The 19,658-nt window shown below is 32.0% G+C and overlaps 1 protein-coding gene across 1 annotated transcript in view; it reads left to right on the top strand.

Annotated features, from left to right (window-relative positions):
* The window catches only part of LOC145303661 (RNA cytidine acetyltransferase-like), a 139,050-nt gene that overhangs the window by 34,831 nt on the left and 84,561 nt on the right, over positions 1–19,658 (top strand). The window contains exons 9-14 of the mRNA XM_080145244.1: positions 3,024–3,157; positions 6,451–6,544; positions 9,964–10,062; positions 12,447–12,583; positions 14,518–14,627; positions 18,688–18,935. Coding sequence (XP_080001370.1) covers positions 3,024–3,157; positions 6,451–6,544; positions 9,964–10,062; positions 12,447–12,583; positions 14,518–14,627; positions 18,688–18,935 — 822 coding nt within the window. The remainder of the gene's footprint in view (positions 1–3,023; positions 3,158–6,450; positions 6,545–9,963; positions 10,063–12,446; positions 12,584–14,517; positions 14,628–18,687; positions 18,936–19,658) is intronic.

The following is a 19,658-nucleotide window of genomic DNA, read 5'->3' as shown; positions in this document are numbered from 1 at the left end:
TAGAAGAATCTCTCAAAAACATCCATAATTCAACAGCCGGACCAGATGAAATCCCCTATGTCTTCCTAAAAGAATTGCCAATGAAATCAAAAGAATACCTCCTCAAAATTTTCAATGATATCTGGATCAATGAAAAATTCCCCGACACTTGGAGACATGCCATTATAATTCCCATACCTAAACCTTCAAAAGACCCCTCAGATCCAATAAACTACCGTCCCATTGCACTTACTAGTTGCATCTGCAAAACCCTCGAGCGAATGATCAATAGAAGACTATCCTGGTATCTAGAAAGAAATCACCTAATCTCTGAACACCAAGCAGGCTTCCAAAAGGGCAGAAGCCCTATTGACCATATCATAAATTTGGAAACCTATATTAGAGAAGCTTTCATCCTCAAAGAACATGTGGTAACAGTTTTCTTTGACATAGAAAAAGCTTTTGATACCACTTGGAAGTATGGAATATTAAAAGACCTGAATGAACTAGGTCTAAGAGGCAGAATGCCAACATTTATCAAAAACTATCTGAGTGACAGAACCTTCCAAGTAAGACTCGGAAACATCTTATCAAAGTCTCAAAAACAAGAATTGGGAGTTCCCCAAGGTGGAATTCTTTCAGTTACACTCTTTAATGTGAAAATAAACAATATAGTTAATAACATAAACTTCGGAACAAACTATGCCATCTATGTTGATGATCTCATGATTAGTTTTAAGGCCAAACATATGAACACTATTGAACGACACCTACAATTATGCATCAACAAAATTACTAGCTGGGCTACCAAAAATGGCTTCAGCTTTTCTCAAACAAAAACAAAATGTGTTCACTTCTGCCAACATAGAAAAATGCATCCTGACCCCGAGCTAAAAATTAACAATAATAGACTAACAGTTACGGATCAATACAAGTATCTTGGAATCACCTTTGACAAAAAACTCACCTTCATACCCCACATTAAATACTTAAGGAAAAAATGCAACCAAAGAATGCAACTTGTGAGAACCATAGCTCATACAAACTGGGGAGCTGATTGCAAAACAATTCTAAAACTCTATCAAACACTGATAAGATCAAAGTTGGACTATGGCTGCTTTATCTACGGTGCAACAAGAAAATCCTACATTAAAGAACTGAACAAAATTCACCACCAAGGACTTCGACTAGCACTTGGAGCATTTCCCACTACACCAGTCGAGAGTCTTTATGCAGAAGCGAATGAACCTACACTTGAAATGAGACGGACAAAATTAGCCCTACAATACTATACAAAACTTGCATCTAACACTTCGAGCCCTATATACCAGAGTGTCTTTCACCCCAAACACCAAATCCTATTCCAAAAAAAGGAAAAAGCAATCAAGCCTTATGGTCTCCGTATGAAAGAAATAAAAGACGAAGCCAAAATTAACATCTCGCAAATCCACAAAGCTTCTACACTCAAACATCCACCCTGGCTTTCCAAAACTGCTGTAAACCCACCCGAACATCTAAAACACTCTCCTATACTATTAGATCTCTCTAAACACCCCAAATCGAACACAATCAAACCCATCTATATGGAAAAAGTACATGACATTCTTCATGACTATCCGGACTATGAACACATTTATACTGATGGAGCTAAAACCAAAGAAAAAGTCGGAAGCTCTGCTATTTATCGGCAAAGAAAAATCCAAAAACGCCTACCTGATAGGTCTTCCATCTTTAGTGCTGAAGACTCAGCAATAAACCTGGCCCTTAATATTATAAGTGCTGATCAAGCAAACAAGTTTATAATATTTTCGGACTCTTTATCAGTCCTAACTTCATTAAAAGAAAAGAACATTTGCAATCCGCTAATAACTAATCTATTAAACAAACTTGATTTTCTTCATACTCAAAAACAAATCATCCTATGCTGGATCCCAAGCCATATTGGCATCCTAGGAAACACAAAAGCTGACATAGCTGCTAAAGAGTCACTAAACTTGGAAATCTCCAACATAAAAATCCCCTACACTGACTTTAAACCAACCATAAACCTGTATATCAAAACAAAATGGCAACAACAATGGAACACTTATACAAAAAACAAGCTACGAGAAATCAAACCTACACTTGGAGAATGGAATCCCAAATCTAAATTAAACCGAAGAGAAGAAGTGATCATTACAAGATTAAGAACAGGGCATACAAATATCACCCACTCATTCCTATTAAAAGGAGAAAATCCACCTGAATGCTTACCTTGCCAAGAAAACTACACCGTTAAACATTTTTTAATTAACTGCATTGACCTAGCTCCCCTACGCCAAAAACACTACAGCATTAACAACATTAAAGATCTCTTTGAAAAAATAAATGAAAAAACAATTCTAAATTACTTGAAAGAGGTAAACCTCTCCTCCAAAGTATAAATCTACCAAAAAAAAAAAGAAAAAAAAACAAAAAACTTTTCAACCCAAATCTCTTACAGACCTTCCTCCAATCTTACCTTGACATACTGGAAAATAAAGAACACCTACCTTACTAAGACATCCAAAGAAAAAAAAAATGAACTTATTTGGCCTTAAATGACCATGCAGCTGTTGATAGGCCAATAAACTGAACAAACAAACAAACTAACTGCAACCATTGTCAACAATTTCCCTCAATCTCTGTGTCTAAATGCAAACGCAGATTCCATGAACAAAACTTCTTTCCTAAAGCTGCCCACTTGTGGAACTCTGTATTGCTGACCTACTTTCCCGCTGACTGCAATGTGATTGTTTTCAAGTCCAATATGAACAAATTCTTGTTGAGCCGTCCCCTTGAATAGTCAAATTCTACTTGATTTCCACCACTAAGGATTACTACGCTGTTGTACCAGTGACCACCGTCCACTTTTTAACCATTATCCTCGAGTAATCTTCAGTCCTTGATAAGTGGTGACACTCTTCTAAAAGAAAAAAAAATATCATAGCAGCACAAATATTGAGTAAATATTTTGCTTAAATAAGATGCAAAATCTAATTTTAATTTCCTTTCTATTAATACAGGCCAAAGGACTTTTGCTATTTATCGAGGCTATTTCTGAAAAGACCTTAAGAAGCACCGTGGTCATGACCGCGGCTCGAGGGCGAGGAAAATCAGCTACTCTTGGTCTTGCTATGGCAGCAGCTGTTGGCTTTAAGTAAGTCATTATTTATTTATTATTTTCTTGTTTTGTTTTTGCTCTTTTTAATATCTGTTGCTACCAGATTAGGCTGTCTGAAGATACTGGCATCCTAACCTAAAATGCACCAAACATTGATGTTGTTTTTTTTTTTCCCTTTGCAAAACTCTGTCATGTTCTGCAAAGTCGAAAACAAAAAATCTGCCCCTACATAACAACAAAACTAAACACTATGAGTAAATATTTAAAAATATAAAGAACTTGGAGCATAAAAACTTTTTCCAAAATTACTGTATTTTGAATTAAATAATTCAAAATGTTGATATGCTGTAAAAAATAACAACCAAACAAAACTCTATGAATAAATATTTGAAAAAAATTTGAAGCATAAAAAATTTATTCTGAAATTATTGCATCTGATATTAAATAAATCGAAAAGGGTTGATATGTTGTGAACAAAACAACCCAGATTTTCCAGCACTTCTTTTCATCCAGACATATTCTTAAAAAAAGAACTTGATAATCTTGCTACCACCAGACTAGTTTACTGGACTGCAAATAGATGCCTTTCTGTAAGATGCAATCAGCTAATTTGTTTTTGTACACTGCACCTGCTGGTGGTAGTCTACCTCATCTTATTCCACTTTAATTTAACACTCGTTTTGGCTTCATGGACAAATTTAAACAGCATCTTTGGTATTAATTATTCATGGACAAATTTAAACAGCATCTTTGGTATTAATTATTCATGGACAAATTTAAACAGCATCTTTGGTATTAATTATTCATGGACAAATTTAAACAGCATCTTTGGTATTAAGCATAAACTGCCGTCTTTTTCTGCTAAAGAAGAAATTTGTTTCCAGCAATCACTAGTTATTTACCGACGTGTTAATTAATGGATTATGTTTTAAACTTATTAAAGTGAGATTGAACTGTCCAGTAAAACAGTTAATCTGGCAAGATTACATCACCAAGGGTGCTGGAAAAGCGGTGTGACACCTGTCTTGTATATTTTATCTCTACCGACTGAGCAGTTTAAATACTTCTAGTATAAGAAGTAGTGCTTATTTAGATTATAATTCATTAAAAAAACAAAAATAGAGAAAATCTTCATGATGTACGCATACTCGTCACAGAACAAAGATGTCGGTGCTTGTACAGTTTAATCAAGACATTCAAAAATGAAAATATCGAAAAAAAAAGGTTATATTGCACGTATCCGTTATGGAACGAAGTTCTTCGAAAAAAGAATTTCACTTAATTTCATCAAGTAGTTTTTTTTTTTTTTTTTTTTTTTTTTTACAGCGAAAAAACAATTTGTTATGATACCAAGCAAAAGGTTCGATTTTTAGGAAGAAAAGTTAGTAATGAAGATGGGGAGGGAGTGTCGGCACTTTACATGGAGTTATCTCCCTGTGGCGTGTCCAACAAATTCCATAATGACTGACTTCAACGCGCTTTGATAAGAACATGTTTTTCCACTGTAAAAAAAAAACAAAAAAACTACTCGATCAAATTAAATGAAAATTTTTTTTCGGAGATCTTCAGTCCAAAACGGATACGTACAATATAACTTTTTTTTCGATATTTTCATTTTAAAATGTCTTGATTAAACTGTACAAGTACCAAGATGTCATATCATAAAAATTACGTAAATAGTTTTTATTTTTATTTAAGAAAATCAAATTTTACAAGTTTTAGTGATTAGAGTTTTTAATTATCTATAATATAAATCTCACCTGTCTGTTTAAATGTATGTATGTGTGTTCTTTGTCGGACAGGTATTGTTTTTAATTATGTACTAATTTATTTAAATTAATTTGGACATGAATAGGTAAAAGCAAATTAATTTAATTGGACCCATCATCACTGTCGTCGTGATCTCTGAGGAGTTCTTCTGTTTTGATCTCTCCTTTGGTTTGGGATTATCATAAACACCACAACTCATGACTACTTGTTTTTACCTCTCGTGTGTGTTGAGTTTGTTTTTATTTATTGTTGCTACTCTGATGAACAGCATGTGTCCGGTGCTGTGTAACTGGACCTTCACAGCCTTGTGGACCAAGGTTCTTTAACCTAAGGGTGAGGTAATCCTGACAGTAGCATTACAAGTTGATTTTTTCTTTTTAGATAATTGTTATTTTATCAACTTGTATGAAAAGAGCTATGTAAAAGATGCTTAAAACCGTTTGAATTATGCAAATACCATCAGTAGTTCAAAAGTTATGAGAATTTTAAGTGCCAAAATTTATGCTTTTCCGTGGACATTTTTCTTTAGAAAAAGTGGGCTAAATTACGGACCTCAACATTTCAAGAAATTTGGTAATTTTGCCACCATATATTTATTTTTCAAGCTATTCTCATGAAACATGGTACTCTTATGTAAAATTGTGTTCTCTTTCTGATTATGCAGTCAAATCTGATATATCTCTTTACCATAAGCCATGAATTATAAATTCAGATGTACAAATTTCAATTTTTTTTTAAACTGGCGCATGGTATCATACAGTGGGTGTCTATTTATGTACAAAACTAAGTATTATAGTAGTTTTTAAATATATCTTTTTTGAGAATAGAAATTTTCCTGCCTCCTCATCAAAGGAGAGCTTAATCTGGGGTGTAGCCATTGAATGCCTAAAGAGCATTCATGGCCGGTATTTACTACTCCCCTCAAAGAAAAAAAAAAATTGAATAGATATGAATTAATCTCAGAAATAAATTGAAGAAAATGCATTTTGAGACCAGTCCAATTTTCAATTTTGTACATCCTCTATCTGGCCCGAAATATACCTCTATTTTCTGAGATGCAACCATAAATCATACTCTACATGAATCCTTGGTTTAGCTTTCACAGTACCAGAATACCAGGAATCCTGATAAGCAACAACTATATATTCAGTTGATGGTAATTTTTGTCATTTCTATTCTGTTGTTTTACTGAAAATTCAGCTATGTAAACAAAGAAATAAAATGGTAGTTTTTTACCTTGTTTCCACCTTAACATTTAAAATAGGTTTTAGTGTATGCTGAAAACGAATATCACATTTAAATTTTCTGCAAAGTAGTTTTCTGGATATTAAGCAATGCCATTTCATATGTTATCGTTGGTGGCCATCTTGGTATGCGCAAGCACAACCCCGAAAAACTAGGTGCAAACGCACATACCAATAATGATAGAATAGAAAAAAACTACTCACAACTCTTTTCTTAGAAAAAGACTATAGAGAACAGAAGAAATGATCTGCCACCAAATAATAAAGTTGTGTCATTATCTATCCATTCTTTTCATCTTTTACTTTCTTTACTAGCTATTCCAATATATTTGTCACTTCTCCAAGCCCAGAAAATCTGAAGACACTTTTTGAGTTTGTTTTCAAAGGATTTGATGCTCTTGGATACCAGGTAAGTGTGCTTTTTTCTATGTTAATACATCATCTACTTTATACCCTCTTCATCCTATTCAGCATCAATGTCTTAATCAGTTGTTTCCATACTTGCTAATTTTTCTGTTTTGCCAGAAAACAACACATGCTGTAAATGACTCATTAAAAACCATTTGCTATTTTAGAGATTGGGATGTTGTAGTTGAATGTTCAATAAAAATTTTATGGGATTTGCTAACTCAACCTAGGATTGAAAAGTTATTCAGATAGATAACATACTGAATTTCTTGAAAAAGATTGGAGTATATTCTAAAAAAAAAAAAATGGAATACTACCAGACATATAGTGAATGCAGCTTAACCCTAAGTAAAATGATCAAACAAAGTTGATGGCGACCCAAAGGCTCCCTTTTAGTTTACCTAATATACTGAGATCCTCACCTTATATTGCTGAGTGTTTAGCAAGGGACTATCAAGTACCATTTTTATTTAAGTTTTTAGAACAACTTACTGAGGATTAAATTCTAGTCTTCCTGGCACATTACCTAACATTCGTACCATTGCGTCAAATCTGCTGGTTTTACTTTTTATATTGCATTAAACACTGCAGATGTGATGAAATAGTAACAAACTTTCACCAGTTATCCACAATATTAAAAAACTGATCACAATATTAAAAACTGATCACAATATTAAAAAACTGATCGAAATATTAAAAAACTGATCACAATATTAAAAAACTGATCACAATATAAAAAAACTGATCACAATATTAAAAAACTGATCAAAATATTAAAAAAACTGATCACAATATTAAAAAACTGATCACAATATTAAAAAACTGATCACAATATTAATAAACTGATCACAATACAAAAAAAACTGATCACAATATTAATAAACTGATCACAATATTAAAAAACTGATCACAATATTAAAAAACTGATCACAATATTAAAAAACTGATCACAATATTAAAAACTGATCATAATATTAATAAACTGATCACAATATTAATAAACTGATCACAATATTAAAAAAACTGATCACAATATTAATAAACTGATCACAATATTAAAAACTGATCATAATATTAATAAACTGATCACAATATTAAAAAAACTGATCACAATATTACTAGACAAACAATATGGAAAAGCTCTTCAGTCATGTTCGGACGGATAACACTGAATTTCTTGAAAAAGATTGCGCTATACTGGAAAATAAAATACTGTTCAACTGCGGTAAACACCTCAACTGGAACAAAAAAGTAGAAACTTTTGCCAATTATCACATGTCTATAAAATACGTATAAAATAATCTTACAAATAATTTAAGTATATCGACTCTACTTACAAATAACCTTTTCAGCATTAAATGATGAAAGGAATTGGTATAGCGTTAAAAACCAACAAAACAAAACCATTTCGAGTGATGCATGCTAATTTTAAGCGAGGTCATAATTCCACTGTCAATACTGTATGAACCAGATGGTTGAGCTGATACATCAATTTGTCACATCCCCATATCCTCAGTTACTCATGATAGACTTGCACCACCCAGGTAGAGGGGATTAGTTGCATGCCTTAACCATCAAAAACATTACTGTATCAAGATAGCGGAGATATCTGGTTGAAGCATTTCCAGAGAACAGTAGTCTAGACACAGTCAACCCACTGGCAATGCAAGATGTGGTGGTATCCCCCACCTCAACTGATTGACCATCCTCACTGGTCACATTTGCAACCATAAAAGAGAACTTGAATGCCTACTAGACACTATCCTCAAGTGTCTTAGACCTCTATGTACAGGAATTTGTCAAGACAACCTGGCATGAGAATACTTTTCCTTACAAGTAAAACCTGACCAAATATTCAAAATCACATTTGCAGCCTAATGCTCTTATGATCTCATCAGTATGACGAACCCATACTTTTACGAGGAATGGTGCATCTTCTCCAAGTGATGTTACTTTAAGTAAAAACACAAAGCTGGATACTCCATCAGACTAGATGAATTAATTGTCTTAGAATCCAGTAAAACCAAGAAACCAAAATAAAAGATATATTACAACATATGAAAAATAGTTAATTGGGAAGAGGAAAATTATGTTCTCAATTTCTTTACTCAGTGTTTGAGAGATAAAGAAATTAAGTTGAACATTCGAATATGTATGTCATATAGAGTTCAGGTCCTGGATATGACTTTAAACTATATCCGATGGTGAGGCCCCAGCTTGCGGGCTTTGGGGAATGTGGAGCCACCCTTTAATTGCCATTGCTCCCAGGTCCACTCTGACCTGGAGTGGTAGTACCTGTTAGGGTCCCAATTATGGGTTAAATAGAAACCGACTTGAAAAAAATATATATTCTATTAAAAAAAATTTCTTCAAAATCACTGGATTCAGCATTAAATAACCTGAAAAGGGTTGATATGCCGTAAAACAAAAACAACCAACCATATATAGTTCAAGTGGTAGAAGACATCTTGATATGAGAACATTGACTGAAGCAAAATGAAATGAGAAAGAAGCATCATTTTATCTGCTGGAGAATCAGAAATATTTCATAATTTGAAGTTCACACTCGTTCACTTTAGAGGTCCTTTGTTGCATGGAAAAGTTTCTAATCTAATAGCTTCTTTCCTGTGACCACTTTCGATTTCTTACTCCTTGTTTCCTTGATTGTATCACTATGCAGAAATATAAATGTAATATGAACAAACATCTTACTACACAACTGGCCGATGTACCTGCCATAATCGTTAACTCGAGTACATTCTGATCCATCAAGATTTGTCATCAGGGATGGTTATCAGTAAAAATCATTGTACTTAGATATTGAAAAGGGGGATAGGTTTTTTTTATTACTCCTATAAATATCTTAGCTCTGTAAGCTTTACTGATAACACCTCTGAGAATGAATATTAATAAATAGGAAATTATTTGGCTTAACAGCAAATATTGCAGATATATCAGCTAGATCTTGCTAGAAACAAGAAAATACATTAGGAAATTGGAAAGTGTGTGGACAGAAGTTTCTATCATATTTTATGAAATGTTTCTAAAGAAAGGAATGCTGCCCAAGAAAATCCATACACACATAGTAAATTTTTAATATATTAAGCCATATAAACCATATATATTGAGCATTGTTGAATTAAAGATGGCCCAACTCTCCATTCAGGTTGAAAAATAATCTTGGCTCCTATCATTTGTAGCATACCTTTTTTGTGGGGAACAAAAGTATAAAATACTCGTCTGTACTATGAATTGGCAATCACTCCCTGATTGATATTGATACAGTTTCTCAACAGGAAATGACATCGGCTTCTTGGGATCGCTAACTTTTAAAAATTGCAAGTGACAATAACACCAAAAAAAAAAAAAAATTTACTACATATCAACAGAATGATTTAATAAGAGATGTTTTTCTTTTAGGAACATACTGATTATGAGATTATCCAATCGTCTAATCCTGATTTTAATAAAGCAATTGTACGGGTCAACATATTCCGAGACCACCGGCAGACAATTCAGGTAAGAAGAGAAAAGAATTCTCTAACAATCTCCAGTGTTAAAGCAATCCAAGTTACTGTTCAAAACTGATAAATCGTTTTCAATCAATTTTTTTAACATTCATATTAAAATTATTTCTAAATTTGATTACATATATAATTGTTCAACAAATTTAAACACTGGCTCCTAGAGTACAATGTATGTATGTATGAGTGGTGGGATAATTAATCGGAATCAGGATTCGGAAAAATAGGAACTTTTTGGGGTATCAGAATGGGAAATTTGTGCATATTTTCGTACGGCAAAAACAATTCCTTTAATTATCTTTTTTTTTATTTGATATTGTTTAAAATAAAATCTTCCACTGCTAGTAGTAATAATAAAATAAATATTTCTTGATTTTAAACTATCAGTAAAGCTAAAATCTATAGATCACCCACCACAAGTGTATTTTTATGTTTGAGAAAATATCTGTATATTACACACATGTTTTTACAGTAATCAGGAGAAAGTATCAACTTTATAGTTAAATATTTAGAGATTTATAAAGAATTGGAATTGTTAATAAAGTTTACGATTTTTTTTATAATCCAACCATATTTATGCTTTGTTCATCAGTTTGTTATGAATATCCAACAGTCTTTGTTTTATCGCCATTCATTGATATGAAAGTCCACTTTAATAATTGTAAAATCCTAAAACTAAAAGATTGAACGTTTGGAAACCATATCTTTTAGTTTTATAAATAAACTAGCATTTCAGCCCGGTGTTGCCCGGGTGTTTGGATGTGTATGTTGGGGGGGGGGGAAGTGGTGTAGGAAGGCAGGCTCGAACCCATACCGCGAAGGAGGAAAAGAACATGAAAAAAAAAAAAAAACGTGATGGCTTTGCTGTTACGACTAATGCCAAACTGAAAGTGACGTAGGTTTAAATTAAGGCTAGACAATCGAAAGGAGAGGATGACTTTCAAAAATATTGGCGAAAAAGCGACCTCTGCCCTGTTGAAAAGTGCCCAGTTGAAGGTGAAGATATTAATTTTTTTAGCCAATGTTTTGAAATCTGTCGTCTGAAAGGTCGAACTTCAAAATGATACTGATCTTGGTAAAATCCGTCGCCTCTGTAGAAAGTTTTAGGCAGACATGCAAGCAAACATACATACATACATTTATATGTTGGTAACTAAAAATTTTCGACCCAAACCGATTAAACATCTTGCCCTATCTCTGAATACCCTTTATGTAAAATTTCAAATGTTTAGACCAGAAATTGTCTGAGTAATTTGGTAGAGACCGCAACGATCAATTTTTAAAAAAATTTGACCCCTATTATGACCCCTTAACATTTATTGTTTGGGCTCAAATCAAGTTATTAAGTTAGATCGATGTCCAAGGAACCTAGATCTAAAATTTCAAGTTGGAGGAGTTTGGTAGAGTTCTCAAAGGTCAAATCGTTGAACTTTGACCCCTTAACAGCCAAATTTCTGGCCGAAAACCGATCACAAAGATTTTCTCAAATCTCAGTACCCTGTACATCAAATTTCGCGTCTGTAGACTTAAAACGGACAGTTATTGCATAGGGAAATGTACACAGACACACACACAGACACGTTCACTTTTATAGATATATAGATAAACATTACCTTAAAAAAAAATTAGTTTTATTACAATTTGATTCAATTAATAATACTGCAACATTAAAAAAAGAACAGAGCATCTGTGGCCATTTTTATATGCACAATTGGAAAATTCATTTCTGGCCATTTTGTTGAATTACAGACAGTTTTTTGCAAAATTATCACTTTTGAGAATTTTGTGGAGAATCTTAGTGATGTGAGTGATGAACATGGTGAGAGGTTTCATTGCGATATTTCAGTGATCGAGAAACGGTATAAGGGAAATGGAATTCTGACATGTTGGCAGCCTACTGCTGGAATATAAAAAGGGAGGATGACACTCAACACAAGAGGTTTAAGAGGACAAATGTTGTTTAAACTGACAATTTTGTGTTTTTCATTCATAACCAATAATAAAATGTGATTTATAATACATGAAAACTCTGCCTAGTTTAGAGAAATAACAGTCAGATTTTGTATCACGATACATTTATTATAATTAAACAGGTCTTATGTGGTATGTACTTTTTTTAACCTGAAATGATACTATAATAATTGAAATGTAAAACAAAAAAACAAAACATTCCCAGACAATGCTTAATGTGGACAGCTGGCAGTGAATAAATTTAACATGTTTTAAATTAAATATTTAAAATATTTAATAATAAAAAATTTTTCTATAAATGCTGAGGTTACAAAATTCAAAAATTGGTTAACAATAATATCAGATAAATTTACAAAAATAAAAATGTTTTGACATGAATTTGATATTCGATCTTTGTTTCTTTTTCAGTATATCCATCCCTCTGATGCTCACAAATTGGGCCAAGCTGAGCTTGTGTGTATTGATGAAGCAGCTGCCATTCCATTACCTCTAGTCAAGAATCTTCTTGGACCCTACCTCGTTTTCATGTCCTCCACTGTTAATGGGTAAGATGTAACCGTATTCTTGTGCGTGGGTTTCCTATTTCATCCTTCAGTCGATTTTTCAGTGACCATTCCTTCCGAACTTGTGCTCTCTCAATCTCGGACAGAAAAGTCGAACATTTTGTTTAGTTTTGTAACATGTCATTTCATATTTAATTTTTTCTATTTCTAAAAAAAATTTTTATGTCAATATTTTTTTTGTACAAAAAAAAACAATTAAGATGTTCATTGTGAATTTAGGTTTAAGTTTATTCTGGAGAGAAATAGCTTGCACACAAGACAGAAAGGCTAGTATTCTCTTAACTAATTTGTTAACAATCTTATTAAGGACTAGCTTAGTGGGTGGAGGTACTTGGCCTTGCCCGGTCATAAAATAAGCTTAAATATATTTTGATTCATACAAATTTCGTATTTATTATTACAGAGACAATTCTCTATTCAATATTTTTTATTTATTTATTTTTTTTTTATTACATTTTCACCCCAAACAAGGCACATTGCCACTTTGGTGTAGGGGGATGCTATCAGGGACGTGAGCTCCTGGGATACTATGTAGGGAGTTGGGCAGCAAAATGTCTGTTCATATTACACTTGGTGGGATTTAGCTGCTTGTCGAGTTTGTCGAGGGTATTTACGTTGTAGGGGCACAGGTGCTTGCAGTTCGTCAGAACATTCACCATTAAAATACTTGTAGAACAGGCAGAGGGATGCAACATTTCATCGGTGGGACAGAGGCTGAAGCTTAGATGACAGTTCAGGACCTATCAGGTTGGAGACTCTCTTTTGGACCTTGTCTAGGAGCGAGAGACTAGTAGCAGATGCACCAGCCTTAATATGACAACAATACTCCATACATGGGCGAATGGTGGTCGTACAGGATATTTTCGGGTGTTCGTAGCTTTCTAGCACAGTAGAGAGAGCCTACCTTCCTCGCAGCGGTCCTGGCAATGCTCTCAATGTAATTGTTCCAACTCATGTTTCCTGTGAATGTTAGGCTGAGGAGTTTAAAAGAAGTACTTTCAGTTAATGAATCTTTGGCCATTGCTATTGGTGATAGAGAAGGTTTCTTGTAATTATTGAAGGAAACAGCATTGAATGTGACCGTCCATTTTTGTCCCCAATTCACTACAGATTGGAGGTCGTCCTCTAGTGTTTCTGCCATTTCGCTAGATATTCATTTGTTTTCCTGCCGTGCCTATTATAGAGCGTGGTGTCATCAGCATAGATATCCATCTCAGAGGCAATTTTGTCGGGGAGGTCATTAATGAATATTATATTTTACTTAATATGTAGTGCTGATTTCAAAACTAAAAAAAAAAAATGACTTGGGTGCCATCAGCTAGAATCAAAGGCAAAACATTTTCGTTCCAATCGCGTTCCCTACTGCTTGAGCTATTGACAGATAGATAAGAAGGATTTAAAATTAAACCACTTCAATCTATGAATGAATTTGTGCATGCGCAAAAATAATAGAAATATATTGCGAAGTTGAAATGAACATTTTTCATTTCAACTTGCCGACATATTTGTATTAGTTTGTGCATGCGTAAAACTAATCCGAGCTGAAAATGTTTTAGTTTTAAAACTGTCTCTTGGGTTAGTTCAAACAGTAGGGAATGCTGCTGGAGCGTTAAATGTTTTAATTTGGATTCTAGCTGATGGCACTCAAGTCACTTTTCTTTTGAATTTTGAAATCAGTACTGTCGATAGCTCAAACGGTAAGGAACATGGCTGGAATGCTAAATGTTTTGGTTTCAATTCTAGCTGAGAGCACCAAGTCATTTTTTAAAATATATATTAGGTACAATATAATATTCAATAGAGAATTGGTTCTGTAATAATAAATACAAAATCTACATGAATTAAAATGTATCCAAGCATATTTTATGATCATGTTAGTCATGTGATAAACTGTTCAATTTTGTTTTCTTGATCAGGTATGAAGGTACAGGACGTTCTCTCTCTTTAAAACTTGTACAGCAGTTGCGTCAACAATCAGCAACAATTTCTAACTCTTCAGCAGATAAAACTGGTAACAGTATGTCTGGTAAGAAAATTTTTTTTTATTTTATTTTGTAAGATTTTTTTTCATTTTTTTTATTTTAGATTTGTTTTTTATTTTTTATTTTCTTAGATTTAAACATTTTTTTCGTTTTAATTATTCTCTTTGGTTTTTTGATTTTTCATTTCCTTAGATTTATTTTTCATTTTTATTATTTCCTTAGATTTTTTATTTCATATTTCTTTAGATAGTTTTCATTTTTTTATTTTAGATTTTTTTTTTCATTTTTTATTTCCTTAGATTTTTTATTTCCTTAGATTTTTTATTTCCTTAGATTATTTATTTCCTTAGATTATTTATTTCCTTAGATTTTTTATTTCCTTAGATTTTTTATTTCCGTAGATTTTTTTTATTTCCTTAGATTATTTATTTCCTTAGATTTTTTTTATTTCTTTAGATTTTTTATTTCCTTAGATTTTTTATTCATTTTTTCATTTTAATTGTTTCCTTAGATTTTTCATTTTTTTAATTCATGAGATTTTTTCATATTTTATATCTTTAGATCTTTTATTTCCGTAGATTATTTATTTCCGTAGATTATTTATTTCCTTAGATTTTTTATTTCCTTAGATTATTTATTTCCTTAGATTATTTATTTTCTTAGATTATTTATTTCCTTAGATTTTTTATTTCTTTAGATTTTTTTAATTTCTTTAGATTATTTATTTCCTTAGATTTTTTTTATTTCCTTAGATTTTTTATTTCCTTAGATTTTTTTTATTTCCTTAGATTTTTTATTTCTTTAGATTTTTTATTTCTTTAGATTTTTTTTATTTCCTTAGATTTTTTATTTCTTTAGATTTTTTATTTCCTTAGATTTTTTTTATTTCCTTAGATTTTTTATTTCTTTAGATTTTTTATTTCTTTAGATTTTTTATTTCTTTAGATTTTTTTTATTTCTTTAGATTATTTATTTCCTTAGATTTTTTTTATTTCCTTAGATTTTTTATTTCTTTAGATTTTTTATTTCTTTAGATATTTATTTCCTTAGATTTTTTTTATTTCCTTAGATTTTTTATTCATTTGTTCATTTTAATTGTTTCCTTAGATTTTCCATTTTTTTAATTCATGAGATTTTTTCATGTTTTATATCTTTAGATTATTTATTTCCTTAGATTTTTTATTTCCTTAGATTTTTTTTATTTCCTTAGATTATTTATTTCCTTAGATTATTTATTTCCTTAGATTTTTTATTTCTTTAGATTTTTTATTTCTTTAGATTATTTATTTCCTTAGATTATTTTTATTTCCTTAGATTTTTTTTATTTCCTTAGATTATTTATTTCCTTAGATTATTTATTTCCTTAGATTATTTATTTCTTTAGATTTTTTATTTCCTTAGATTTTTTATTCATTTTTTTCATTTTAATTGTTTCCTTAGATTTTTCATTTTTTTAATTCATGAGATTTTTTCATGTTTTATATCTTTAGATCTTTTATTTATTTCCTTAGATTTTTATTTTTTTATTTTATTAGATATTTTTATTTCCTTAGATTTTTTTCTCCATTTTTTTTCATTTTTCTTTATCATTCTATTTCAGTATAGTCATTCATCTACTATTTTTACATTGATATTATGTCTCTTCACCCCCTTTTCTTGTATTTCTGTTTGTCAATCTATTTAATTGTTTTGCATCATGAATTACATCATACGTGTTCTATGCATTAGTTTTGATTGAATATTTTTGTGAATATCTTTTACTAGCATTTCTGCCCAATTTTGCTCGGGCCCGTTGTACTGTTCATAACTTGCCTACGTGTGAATACACTTTATGTAAGATTTCAAATGTTTAGACCAAAAATTGTCTGACTAATTTCATAGAGACCGCAGAGGTAAATTTTTTATAACTTGGACCCCAATTTTGACCCTTTAACATTTATTATTTTGGTCTCAAATCAAAAGAAAACGTTTTACCCATGTCCAAGTTACCTACATCTAAATTTCAAGTGTTTAGACCCAAAATTGGCGGAGAAATTTGGTAGAATCTGCAAAGGTCAACTCTTTCATTTTTGACCTTTTGGCAGCCAAATTTTTGCCCCAAAACTGATTAAAATACTTGCCACATGTCTGAATACCCGTTATGTATAAATTTTAAATGTTTAGACCCAAAAATGGATGAGTAGTTTACTAGACACCGCAAAGGTCAAATTTTTTAAAACTTTAACCCCTTGGCAGCTCAAATTTTCCACCGAAACTGATTAAAAAACTTGCCCTATCCCTTCCTACTAACGGTTTTCCTCCTACCTATAACCTTGATCTTTTCAAGACTTAGCTCGATAGGCATCTCCTGGTTTTTGATAATTGCTTGTTTTTATTAGCTCCCTACATCAAGTGGCTTTATGCTTTGGAGTGATTAAAATAAAAAAATATATACTTCTTATTATTCTGATAAAAAACTTTTATGTTAACACTTATACAATGTTTTCAAAAAGTATGAACTACTAATTTGTCTCTGTAGCAATCAAAGAATTATCCACCTAATGCTGATTCATTCCTTGTAGAATTTACATAGAGAGAGAGTTATATGTGCGTATATCCAGAAGGTTATAGGCTGTGTGGAGGAAAAAGAAGAGGTGGGGAGTGGGAAGAAAAGATAGCTCTGCCAGTGTAAAATAATGTCTTAATCAATGAAGTTTAAAAAAAAGAAATCTCACAAATTGAAAAGAAGAAAAAAAAAAATTATCAGTATAGAAAGAAGAAAAAAAAAAGATGGATTACTTTGTATTTGTTTTCTACTTTCTTCTAAACACTTGAAATGATTTTACCCAACAATTTTTTATTTAATTTCTTCTTTTTTCACCCCAAACAAGGCATATTGCCATTTATATATAAGAGGTTACTATTTGGTATCATGTCTGTGATGAGTGGAGCAGTGTGATGTTTGTTCGCATTACATTTAAATTTTGCATGTTGGTATGGTCAGGAAGGCAGGAAATGGGGGGGGGGGAATTCCAAAGTCTAGCAGTGTGAGAGAAGAAACTATCAGAGTAGAAGGCTTTCCAGCATCTATGCATCTCAACAGTGGAGAAACTGTTTTTTGGGTTAGCCGGGAGTATGTATGTTGAGTGGACACTGTGTAATTTTTTTTTTTTTTTTTTTTTTTTTTTTTTTTTTTTTTTTTTTTTTTAGAGACGGTAAACTTTAAATTGATAACTATGTTCTTTAATTACAGATTTGGCTACTATTGGTTATTTTGAGTTCAGCTTAGTTTGGCAAATTCATTGTGAAAAGACTGATGCCCGAGCAATATTTGCAAATTTAGAAACATTTGATGAACAAATAATTTCACAAAGTAGAACTATCAACTGGCCACTTCATTTGTGTGAGACTATTTTCTTTGGTGATATATATGCTAATAAACTAGACAAAATAGACTACTTGGAAGACAACATTCAACGTGTTATTGCTAAAATACAGCCTAATTTAATGTGTAGAGTCTGTAAAAATTGCATCTCTGGATTACGCTATATACACGCAATCCGTAAGTCCAAACTTGTATTTAAATTATAAATGCCAAAAATTAATCTTTATAATAAACCACATATTTTTATAATAAAAATATTTTTCTGTGATTGATTTTAATTTAAAGTTGGTCACCTCTAAAAAAACACCCTTTATATATGAGTTCATCAAAGCACTTTCCATTAATTGTACTTATAAAGCAGATACACAGATGCAACATTGCGGTGATGGGACAGGGGTTGGAGTTTGGTTGATAGTGTGGGGTCTAGTAAGTTGGAGACATTTTTGGACCTTGTCTGAAATAAAAAGATTCGTGGTAGATGCATCAGCTCTGATTTTTTTTTTTTTTTTTTTTTTTGCTTGCTAACTTTTGTGTGACACGACTAAAATATATTTATTCAGTTATAAATAAATACACATTGGTCTCTATTATAGAGTGAAGGATATCTGGAGTCCAGGGATTTATAGATTCATGCCTTTTACAAGGGTGTTAGTAAAAATGATTCAGTAGCTATTTGCAGAACTTGACCTTGAGACTATATTGTTTGTTGCTCATTGTGAACTTTTTTTTTTTTTTAATAGGTCGTGTTCTTAAAGAAATCCAATTGTCTGAGTCAATCAGATATGCAAATGGTGATGCTGTGGAGAAGTGGCTAAACGATCTTCTTTGCTTAGATGTAACAATGACGCCTCACATAACATCCGGTTGCCCAATGCCAGAGAAGTGTGATCTCTACTATGTGAATAGGGACACCCTGTTTTCCTTTCATAAAGGCTCTGAGGCCTTCCTTCACAGCATCATGTCCCTTTATGTCTCGTCTCACTATAAGGTAAGGACCATTTATGATTTGTCTCCAACTCCTGGTAGAAGAGCATGGGGTGGCGAGCATCATATGACATCATGAGTTGTGTGATATGGGTGACTGGCAATATTAGTTTGTTCGAATGACATTCTCTTAAATTTTGAAAGAAAAAGGGACTAATGCATTTTTGGCTGGGGGGGGGGCATCATCATATAAAGTTTAACATCCATTTTACACGCTGCCATGTGTTGGCTTTTAGAAATTGGCTTCCAAACTAACCTATCTCTGGCCAGATCTTTATTTATCCCTCTTTCTCTCAAATTGATTCTCATCATTTCCTCTCATATATTTCTTGACTTTTCACTGCCAATTGACACTGCTACTACAATTGCTGTACATCTATTCTTTCAATGTGACCAAACCAATGGAGTCTCCTGTTCTGCACGCATCTCTCTGTATTAGGTTTAATCTTCTTTTAAGATCTCAGATCTAAGCCTGTCTTTAAGGCTCTCATTATACATCTATCATTTGAAATTGAAGATTTTCAAAATATTTTATTTCTAAAACTTTAATAGGTTATATTTCTCATGAAGGTTAATGGCGTCCCTATGAGAGATCAAAAGTGACATGATCTTCTTGTCAACTTTGTTTGAGTTAATGAAATGTAATCGGCTTGAGTCATTTTGGTACTAGTGCATAGCACAAGCCAGATTTCTGTAACTGTCCACCTAAGTTTGCCTGGCATCTGAC

The sequence above is a fragment of the Euprymna scolopes genome, chromosome 19, assembly GCF_053919585.1.
Source record: "Euprymna scolopes isolate OS-2025 chromosome 19, ASM5391958v1, whole genome shotgun sequence".
In the NCBI taxonomy this organism is placed as follows: domain Eukaryota; kingdom Metazoa; phylum Mollusca; class Cephalopoda; order Sepiida; family Sepiolidae; genus Euprymna; species Euprymna scolopes.
This window is presented reverse-complemented; position numbering and strand designations above follow the sequence as displayed.